General features: G+C 30.7%; 1 protein-coding gene across 2 annotated transcripts; it reads left to right on the forward strand.

Moving 5' to 3' along the window:
* The first annotated feature begins 4,919 nt into the window (after positions 1-4,919).
* On the forward strand, positions 4,920-11,289 carry LOC123206178 (protein SEEDLING PLASTID DEVELOPMENT 1-like). 2 transcript variants are annotated; one of them, XM_044623317.1, is made up of 9 exons: positions 4,920-5,531; positions 6,176-6,390; positions 7,095-7,245; positions 7,567-7,758; positions 9,304-9,466; positions 9,614-9,849; positions 10,045-10,212; positions 10,303-10,425; positions 10,817-11,289. In XM_044623317.1, exons 1-9 carry the CDS (start codon positions 5,115-5,117, stop codon positions 11,123-11,125), a joined length of 1,974 nt encoding a protein of 657 aa, XP_044479252.1. In that variant the 5' UTR covers positions 4,920-5,114; the 3' UTR covers positions 11,126-11,289. The 2 variants fall into 2 exon arrangements, with proteins under 2 accessions (XP_044479252.1, XP_044479251.1); XM_044623316.1 differs by having other exon boundaries at positions 4,921-5,531; positions 10,045-10,221.
* Positions 11,290-11,490: the final 201 nt, after the last annotated feature.

Below are 11,490 nucleotides of genomic sequence, written 5' to 3' on the forward strand. Positions count from 1 at the left end.
TCCTGTACACGTACATCTTGGAAATAATGTACACTGACTGTTAACTGTTGAACATATAGGTTCACATCATATCATGGGTACAAAGGTTTTACGATACACGATATATATCTTACGATATAATATAATATAAGTAAAAAATGATACGTATCATAAGACGTATTGAATTGATACAATATATATTTTAAATATGAATCGATATATTTTTTTAAAAAAATAAAGATGTAGTAAAACTATGTATGAAAAAATTTAAATTTTTAGAGGTGTATTTGAAATTTTTTAAAATAAAAACGTGTCAATTATAATTTTTATTATTTTATTATATTATTTTATAAAAGACGCATCATCTGACGCTGATATACGATACAAAAAATTTGGTTTTTGATAGGCCAAAGGACTTATTCCCACCCAAAGTATCCTCTAATTTTAAGTTTTCATCTCTTAACTATGAAAATTTCAAACGCTCACCTATGAAGAGTTAAGTCTATTAGTTTCAAAGGTAAAATTGTTATTTCATCGATAATATTAAAAATAAATTAAAATTTAATCTCCTTTCACCTCAAAATCCTAAAAACTAAAAGTTTATCACTTAGATCAAGTTTTAAAAAATGACATTCCCTCCTTAGGGTTTAATTTTCAATTCTCGATGCCATTATCTGCAACAAAAATTCTTTGACGCATCACCGTGCTCTAATGGTCTTTCTCCCTTTCTCTGAAACGTTGATCGACACAGATCTAGTTTGGAAAGATGAAGAGTTTTGTCTTTCGATGAAGCTCTTCGTCTTTTCATACCAGATCTGTATAGGGCAACATTCAAGAGGAAGGGAGAGAGACTGTCAGAGCATGGTGATGCATCGAAGAATCTTCGTCATTGGTGATGACACTGAGGATTGAAAACTAAACCCTAAGTGGAAATGCCATTTTTTAAAACTTAGCCTATAGGAAAAATGATTAGTTTTTAGGGTTTAAGGGGGGAAAAGAGATAAATTTTTAAGGGACTTGGGTTTTGTTAATTTTAACCGTTTATGAGTGAGTAAATGAGATTTTTAAAGTTAATGGATGAGCGCTTGAAATTAGAAGATACTTTAGGTGAAAAATAATCCTTTGGCCTTTTTGATATGCAATTCGACTAGCATGGTTCATGTACATATATAACATGTAAATTATGATATGTGAGATAAATATATAAATTTCTTTTTCTCTATGTTAACCAATACAGGAATGTCTATGTTACATATATTCGATTAATACATCATACCTATGTTATACATATATAATATTATGAGTTATACTGCGTACACAAAAAGTAATATTTTGTATATATTATCATATGATTAAATATGATTTATCTTTATTTTAAAATTATTCAATTATATGATAACATATATAAGTGTATATCTATTTATATATTTAAAATAAATATATATAAATTTATTAATACATAAATAATAAACATAAATTTAAATATAAATAATAATATATTATCATATGACTCACCTTATCCCATGGAGCAAGTTCGACATCACTAAATTGCATTGGTCGGCCTGCATTACTCACGATTTTGACAACTGGGAAAAATCTTATCAACTTAAATAATGGGGTCTTCTTGTTAGAACAGATTTTTTCAGACATGAAATATCACATTTATAACAACAAAACTTGTTATAAACGTAATCTATAAGACCAGGTTTGAACTTGGAATAGGGTTTTTGTGCATTTTGTTGAAAAATCGAAGCCTGAAAATGACTGGGGAATCTGTCCCTTGGGAGGTAAGAGAGCTTTTCTGGGAAGACTGAGATAGCTACTGGGTTCCCTCCATCAAATTACTTAAGCAAGGCCCAAAGGGTTCGTTTAAATAGTAAAAGATATAAATCCGTTATAATAGAGGGTTTAGATTCAAGACTCATTGTTGTTACATCAAAATTAGACTTTTGATTTTATTTGGTGTAGTTGTTGTGGAGACAATTATTAGATTTGAAATTTACCTGTTTAGTATAATTGATTTAGCTCCGAAAAGGCAATCCAACTTACTTTAAGGTAAGAAATTATTCTAATTATAGAAATGTTAGCCTTACAAGTGCATTGTCACACTAAGGATGTTCAAAAAACCAATCTGGTTTGATAATTTTTTAAACTAAACTGAATTTTTAGTTTGAAGGAAATCATAAACCGTAACCAAACCGATTTAAAAATTAACTAATTTTGAACTAAACAAAAATACTAATTAACTAAACTAAATTTGTGGTTAACTAATTTTGAATTGAATTTCAAAAGATTATCCTATTTTATAATGTTTTTTCATTTTTTTTTGAAAATACGTTCAACGTTTTATTAATTTTTTAAAACCAATTCAATTTAATTAATTAATTTTAAAAAAATTAATAAACTGGTAATTAAATTAAAAAATTAGTTTTTATATATTCTTAAACCGATATATGATCTAGTTATATAATTAACTAATTTTTAAGTTTGGTTTTTATAAAAAAATTGATCGATTCAATTATTGAATATTTTTGTTGGCACCTCTATGTCACATGATGACGTGTACAGTTGAGTAAAATGGGTTCTGATACATGAAAACAAGTTATTGGGTTAGGCCCATGATCCAGTTGAATGCAGATATTTTAGATGGAAAGAGAGCAGTGCAGTGAATAATAATTTGAGCCAGGAAGGGAATTAAATTCCGGTCAGAAGATCATTAATTTTTTTTTAAATAATTAAATACAGAGATTTAAACTTAATTTTTTTTTAAATTATAGTGTTCTATTAGATTTGTTAACTCTTATTTTTTCATAAGTTGTATTGAGTAATTGCAGATATAACTTTTTAAAAATAATTTTCAATTTAAAATCGCACTATTATCAATGATTTAAAAATTAGATTGAATCGATCAATTTAACTGATTGAATCAAAAATCGACTATAAGTCTGATCTTGTTAATATAAAAAAGCGGTTTTATTATTGATTTGGCTAAATCAGGTCAAAAACTAGATTTAATTGGATAAATCGATCAAAAATCGATTTTGATTGAGTTTGACTTTTACATTTTTTTAAATTTTAATTATTTTTTATTATTTTATTATTCTTCGGTTAAATCGATCGAACTATAAACTAGTGAGACAACCAGTTTGATCACCTGTTCAGTTTTAAAAACATTGTCTATTATTGACTCGTGGGACAATAAAATTTGTAAAACATTAAAACTTTTAGGTAAAAAGTTCGAATTTAAATCTCTATTATATTTATAAAATTTTGACTTATTCGATATATTAATAATGAGTCTGATCATTATGCATAGGGTGTATTTAACTGAAAAATAAGTAAATTAGTCATTACACTTGCACAAAATGAAGAAAAGAAGTAAAAATGTTCACACAAAAATCGAATATACAAATGTCCACGAGAAAAAATGTGACCAAACGTAACCACAAAATTCATAAGTTGTCAAAACACTTACAACATAAACTCTCAAAATCTTAGTTAGTAAATCTAGAAATGAGAATTAATGATACGAAAACTATACAGATATAATATAGATAAATAGTTAAAATACATTTATAAAAAATATAATAAAATTCAGATATAAAAAATATACAAAACATTTATATATAGATTTAATTCGATAAATCATTAATCATACGTAGGGTTGGATTCGAACCGAGTCAATTCGAGCTCGAGCTTCGCTTAGACGGGCTCGAAACGAGTCGGCCCTAGTCAAGCTCGAGCTATTCTTCAAATTTTTTAATTAAAAATTTTGATACAAAACAACATCGTTTTGACCAATATGTATTAAAACGACGTCGTTTTAATAACGAAAAACGAGTCAAACTGAATTTGAGCCTAGTTTAAACTTGACTTTCACGAGCTTGAGCTCAACTATATGTGAACCGAGCCGAACTCGAGCTCGACTCAACTCGAATCCGACCCTAATCATACGTTTCTAAAAAACGATAATATCAATAATAATTTTAACACTTTTTATAAATCTTTTGGTAAAAATCAATATAACAGTTTAAATAAAAATATTAAATTATCTATTAAATCTGATATAACATAATATATAATCAAAATTTAATAAAAATTATCATTCATGAATTTTTTTATTAAATATAAAATATTTAATTAACTATTAAACATATTTTAAATTATCATTTCACGAATTTTTTTATCAAATCATCATCAAAATATTATAATTTGTTGATATTTAAGTTTATAAAATTAATCATGTATAGGAAATCCATAAAATACATTTATAGTATCATTGAAAATATAAAGTATGCGTTACAAATTTCGATAACAAAAAAATGAGTTTTTTGTTTTATATAATTATGATATTACGGTAATTAATTGAAAATATAATATATATTTTTGTACTTTAAAAATTTGTAAAAAGAGAAAAAATTTATAAAACGATAAAAATATGTGTTTAATATGAAAAACATATCAAATATGTGTTTAACATGTTTTGAATTTAAAAATTTAGAATAATGTGTTTAAAACACTAATTATATAAAAACAGAAATAATTCACGTTTTTATTAATTAAGCTCAAAATTAGAATGTAAGTGGAAAGACTAGCTCCGTTGCAGACAACTTATATCAATACATATGGGTCATTAAAGTATAGTACTTTGCACCCTCAATTATTATATATATAATTTTAATTTTTAATTTTAATTTATCTTATGACAAAAATTTATATATATTAAAATGGTGATGATAAAATATATATAAAACCAATTTTTATAATTATATAATTGAATATAGGTATAATATATTATTATGTGATTAAATATTATTTTATTTTTAATTTAAAATTATATAATTATATAAAATTTATATATTTGATGATATATTTAAAATTGTGTATAAATAATTTTATTTAATTGTAATTTGCAAATTAAGCACATGAACAGAATTATCCACATCATAAAAAGTCTGGCTGATAATCTCTGCACCAGTAGAATTCTCCCAAAGCACCTTTTTCTTCCCAAATTTTTAAAAAATCAATTCATAAATCAGCTTAAACAGCTTCGCTTACATATAACCAGAGCAAAAATTCAATAAATTTCCCATAAAACTCACGCAATTTCCCGCCAACACAAACCAGATGCAGAGATGCTCTGTTTTTCTCTGTTTCGCCATACACCTCCTTTAACTAGCCAATACAAGGATCAAGCTTGGCTCTTTCAACAAAAACCCATAACCCGTTTTACATCTCTTCATTTCTGTCGAAACCCAGGTTTTTTCTTCGAAAAAGATTATGGGTATCGAGCAAAAGTTTCAAAATTTTTGTGTTCGAATGGGGCAGTTACTTCCTTGGTGAACGATGATTTTGAGATGGAATTGGGCCGCCTCTTGGCGCTTTTGCCGGAAGAAATGCGAAGAAGGGTTAGTGAGCACCCGGAGCTTTATCAGTTAATTGAAGTGGTTATGGATTTGGGTCGAAAACCTTTGGCTAGATTTCCATCTGGAGACTTCTTTCTGTCGGATTGCCCAATCACTGTCCAGGACCTTGAACATGCTACATCTCAGGTGAAATTTTGCCTCGCAAGTGTTTGATTAAAGTTCGAAGTCTATGAATGGATTTTTGTATCTTGGGATTTTGTTTCTTTTGGTCATTGCATGATGGAAATGATTGATTGTGTTAAGGGTGAGAGATTCTAGTAATACAAAGTTATAAGATATGCAAGAGTAATTGCTGCTAGCTTTTCCTAGTAATTTATGGCGAGCAATTCTCCAGTTACAAAGTAAATATTCCGACTTTTTATCCGACCTCTGTATCCTAATTGACATGGAAGCTTATTTGGGATATAAAGTTAGAATTCTTCCTCTCTGTGTAGTATAATTCATTTTGTTTGGTGTTTGGTTTAACAGTGGGGCCAAAAACTGAAATAAAACAAACTTCAATCGGTTAGTGTTAGGAATTTGAAGGTGTATAAGGTTGATAAACAAAGGAAAGAGGAAGCCTAAAAAAAATAGTTCAGATCTGTCCAGCATGAGTGTAAAATGTTGAGGATAAAATGCTCTTTGATTCCTTCATTAGTATTCATTATGTTTGCTTGAGATTTACTCGAGTTGCAACTGTTGCATTTTTCTCATGAATATAATATCTATTCTGTTGATGAATTATAATGAAGAAATGCATACTTCTAAGTGACCAAAGCTGCACATTGCAGGTTGGTGATTTTGCCATTGACAATCGAGCTGGTATCAGCCGAACATTACATCGCATTAGTGCTATCAGGAATCGAAAGGGGGCAATTATTGGTCTAACTTGCCGAGTTGGTCGTGCAGTATCAGGGAGCACTAAGTTACTGCAAGACCTTGTTCAAGATGGAGCTTCTTTGTTGATAATTGGTCCTCCAGGAGTGGGAAAAACCACGATTATCAGGTTAGTCACTTCAATTTTTGATATGTTTGTTAAGCTTGCATGAGTAACTGTCTGCATTTATTTGTTTATTTTTGTTCTCTTTTTATTGATTTCAGTTAACCATTTGAATATTACCTTTAAATTATCAGGTTATCACATTTCCTCTCAGTGGAAGCCTATGAATTCTTCTGTCATTCTTTACTAAACAAGATATGTCTGGGTTAAATGTTTCTGGTTCAACAGCTTTATATCCCTGATGAACATTTTATAGGAGCTGGAAATTTTTGCCTGAACCTACTTCCCACCCTTGGTAATGAGTGCTAATTTGGCTCACAATCTGCAGAAATGAGAAAACATCCGGATATCATAATTTAGTAATTTATTCATGGTTAAAAATTCTTGATAATTCCTAGTTCTGTTAGTAGTATTAAGTGTTTTAAAATTCATCGCAATGGTCTAATCTGTTGCAATGTCTCTGTAAATGTATTATGGCACATTATGTAATGCATAAAACATAAGATTGGGTGAATTTAGTGCAAGTTAGGAAATGTAATTTTTCAAATCATACCATTCAAAAGTCCTTGCTAAGTTTTAAATTTTAAAACCCCAGCATCTATAAATTCTTGAGATCACCTGAAACAAGTTATTAACTTATAAGATGACCACATTGTCATGAATAAGCATCAGGCTGGTTTCAGGATAGCCTTAAAGTTCAATATTTGCAGGGAAATAGCTCGGATGCTTGCAAATGATTTCAAGAAACGTGTCATGATTGTTGACACCTCCAATGAGATTGGTGGGGATGGCGATATACCTCATGCAGGAATAGGTAATGCTCGTCGGATGCAAGTCCCTAACTCTGATATGCAACATAAGGTATGGACCAGAACTATATGGTTAGATAATGGAACATTTCAAATAATTATTGTGAAGATGGACACTGAAGATAGGTTGATTTTTGTTTGATTGGGAAGTCTATTGAATGTATTTATAATTGTAGTAGACTAAATAGACAGTATTTTAATATCTTTTTGTTATTTGAATGAATATATGGATACCCACTCAATAAAGTAAAGTGCTACATAACAAACAATGTCATCCTCATTCTTTTGTTTCATTTAAAATTGCATATTTTATTTAATCATGTAAGCAAAAACATTTATCAAGGACTCATATTTATTGCTTTGGACCTTTTAGGTATTGATTGAAGCAGTGGAAAATCATATGCCACAAGTCATTGTGATTGATGAAATTGGCACAAAGCTTGAAGCAATGGCAGCAAGCACAATTGCACAACGTGGAATTCAACTAGTTGCCACTGCTCATGGAATAACAATAGAGAATTTGATAATGAATCCTTCATTGGAGATACTTGTTGGAGGAGTGCAGGTGATCTATTAATTTCAACTATGTATAGTTGGTTTATCATTTTAGCATGTAATTAAAGCTTTAAGATTTATTTAGTGGCTGATTAATAAGGACTTTTAGATGGGTACTAGTGTTGAAATTAATAACCATTTCGTTTATAAGATGTGACACACAGGGGTCCCATTGGCCGGTGAACGGGCATGGGCCTTGCTCCCCTGTGAGCAGGCAGAGTGGTAGGGGGCATTGCCCCAAGGCCCATAAGTGGTTTGGGTTTAACCCATAAACAACCATTTAGGATTTCTCTTAGAAATAAAAATTCTAGTAGAATTTTAATAGGGTTTCTCTTATGAATAAAAATTCTAGCATTAAACATATTATTCTCTTGTATGAGTGATATAACAACCCATTAACAAATACATCCATTGTAACAAGGGAGGTGATGAGATATCAGAATAACATTGATTTTGTTAGATGTAACCTTGTTTTGGGTGAACTAGAGAAAACCGCGTGCTTTTTTTGTTTTTACTGTTTATATTGATTTGAGTGTGTTTGTTTGTTTTATTGATTCCACACACCCTCTAGTTTGTTCAACTAGTGTTTAGATATTATATATTCTTAGTTGCAACAATCTCACAACAAAGAAACAAGTCCATTTGTTGTTGCCAAATTGTGTGTTGGCTTCTGGTTATCAGATGAAATTGTATCATATGCCAAAATGGAAATGTGTGTGTTCTATACCATTTAAATGTTGACTATGTCTACATTCTGAAGATGGATGGGGGTACTGTTGCATTCTTTATCCTTTGCAACTTTATCACCATGAAGATTTAAAGAACATAAACCTCAGTAGACAAAGAAGTTAAAAAAAATTAGGATCATTTGTGAATCACAAGTTGTGAGTGAATCCTTTGAGAATTGGAAAATCCCACTGTCAGATCTTTTCCACTGTGAATAAAACATAGAAGTTTTCATTTTCATAGGGTTCAAGAAAGGGCAAAAAAGAAAAATAAAAAAATAACAAAGAGAACAAAAAAGAAATGCCTACTCCATGTTGCAAGAGGTCTTAGGTCTTTAAGTACGAGAGGAATTGGAAGCTAACCTGTTTCTCATAATTTAAAGTAATTTTGAAGTTTCAGTTAGAATAAGGGTTTCCACTGTGACATTGATATTCATGTATGTTTGATATGGCTCACATATTTCATTGTTTCCATGTCTGCTATTAGCAATACGTCCTTTGTGGCCATTCATAGAGAATGCTTACTTTTAGTTGCGTTAGATAGTTCTAATATCTCTTTTTTGTTTGTAACATCTAGGATGAGATGCTTAGTTTAATGATACTTCCGTTATTATCATTCTGATTATTCTTTTTCTAAATTCTGCTATATTATTTAGTTAATCTTCTTTCAGTTTGGCAGTCCCTTCCTGTCTTACTTGAGACCATTTCTGTGACAGCTTTACTGTGTGTGTGTGTTTTTGTTTTGAATTTCATTTTTCGTAACTACTCTGTCACTTATTAATTATTTTTCAGAAAATGACATCAATTCTGGTCAATTACATTAATTTCAGAGTGTAACACTAGGTGATGAAGAAGCAAGCCGAAGAGGTGTCCAGAAAACAGTGCTGGAGAGGAGAGGGCCTTCAACATTCACTTGTGCTGTGGAGATAATTTCTAAGACTGAGTTGCGAGTTCATCGTAGCCTTGAAGCGACAGTTGATGCCATTCTCTCAGGTGTATATTCCTTTTTTCAATAACAAGAAAATAATTGCTATATCATATTTCATAATTATGACCATTTGATTGTTTGATAAAATGGTGATAATCCCAATTTTTTTTTTCCTGTTTGGCTTGTTATTGCTCTTCCATTGGCAATCAAAGGTCGTGTCCCAAATGTTGAAATTCGCAGGATGCGCTGTGATGGGTCAACAGACACTGTGTTGAAGGAAACATTCAGTGTCACATCCTCTGACCAGAAAGATGTGATAATAGACGAAGACGATCTAGAGATGACAGAAGAAATAACAGGCCATAATGATTTCATGTCTGAGTTTCATCAAAACGTTGAAGAAGATTCTTTGGAAGATGGATTTCCACTTCGCCTGTTTGTCTATGGGGTAAAAAATCGTAACTTACAGTTTCAAATTGATAATCAATGTTCTTATGAAGTTAATCTGCATATATGATCAAAGCCCCATGTCCCCTCCATTTTTTCTTTAGTATCATATATTTGCCTCATCAGCTCTTTCGTATGAATGCATAACGAGAAACTTTTGGTTGTATAAAACTTACAGAATGTGCAGTTATTGTAGATTCTGGAGGCAAGCATAATGCAAGGAATTAAACAGTTGAAAATGGATTCTACAGTTCGACTAACTGATAATATCGGTGAAGCAGATGCATTACTTGCTTTGCAGTCTAAGCTCAAGAAGAATTCCCACATTCAAGCAGCTGCCAAAAATCTCCATATACCCATTTATGTAACGAAGGTTTTCTGGAAATTTAGTCCATCGCCATTAGTAGTAGCTTCTTGTCACCATTGTGTTTATTAACCTTTTTATTTTCTGTAGACAAGCTCATTGGTGCAGATAACCAAGGCCATACAGGCACTAGTAGATGATCATGCTAACGGATTAAAGGATCATGGATCAGAAGACAAGATTAACCTTTCAGAGAAGATTGATGCCCTTGAGGTAACAAGGATTTTTCGTTCAATTGGTAGATAAATATAGGAGTCCAAAATATGATTTTCTTTTTTTTTTTTTGCAGAAGAAAATGTTTAATTTCTGACATGTTTGGATCATTTATCTTTTTTATTTTTTTGGGTAACCGGGGAACCTTATCCGGTTTGGTCAGACAAGTAACTCCCATGACATAATGATTAAACCTACAACTACTGTATATATAAGTCGGCATTTCACCAATCATGGCAGCTCCCTTTCTCAACCCGAGGTCTCCACTTGGGGATGATCAAACTTTATCAGTTTTGATAACTCTAGGATCATCGTTTATCTTATTTGGTAAAAAGTGTAATTCGGTGAATGGGTATGCCTATCTTACAATTAATTTCATTTCATCATACAGGAGGCAAGAATAGCCATTGAGCAGGTTGTAATTCCGAAGGGGCAAGCTGTGGAGTTACTGCCAAGGCCATCCTACATTTTGTCCCTTCAAATGGACCTCATCCGGAAGTACCAATTACAATTCAAGCGAGTCAGTAAAGAGCCACAGGAACGTCTCCGTATTTTGCCATTTCAGTCGAAGCTGGATGAACCCAAAACTGGTGATGAAACAGCTGATCTAGATTTCTGCTCTGATGACTTTATCGGCTCAGGAAGCGACTTGAATGGCTCTCTCTATACTGTGGACAGATTACCTCTCCTGCCTGACTAGCCTTTACAATGTTGCATATACTGCGATTCATTGATATATGATTGATTATAGACTCTTATCTACCATTTCAGGTTTTTTCTATTTGATTGGAAGACCATGTTCTTAATTGATTAATAAGAGAAAACTGATGAATATATGAACATGGTTATATTTTCCATCGAAAATCTTGAAGAGTCCATGCTCTTTAAGGTTTAACATGATGATATTGAGAGTGTTTGGTTTATGTAATATTTTATTATAAAAAATAAAAAATTATTATAACAATACGAAGATTATTGAGTATAAATTATTATTATTATTATTATATATGATAAAATTTGATAAATATAAATCATTATTGTATTTGATATGATATAATAAGAAAC

Source organism: Mangifera indica, unplaced genomic scaffold (assembly GCF_011075055.1).
Source record: "Mangifera indica cultivar Alphonso unplaced genomic scaffold, CATAS_Mindica_2.1 Un_0026, whole genome shotgun sequence".
In the NCBI taxonomy this organism is placed as follows: domain Eukaryota; kingdom Viridiplantae; phylum Streptophyta; class Magnoliopsida; order Sapindales; family Anacardiaceae; genus Mangifera; species Mangifera indica.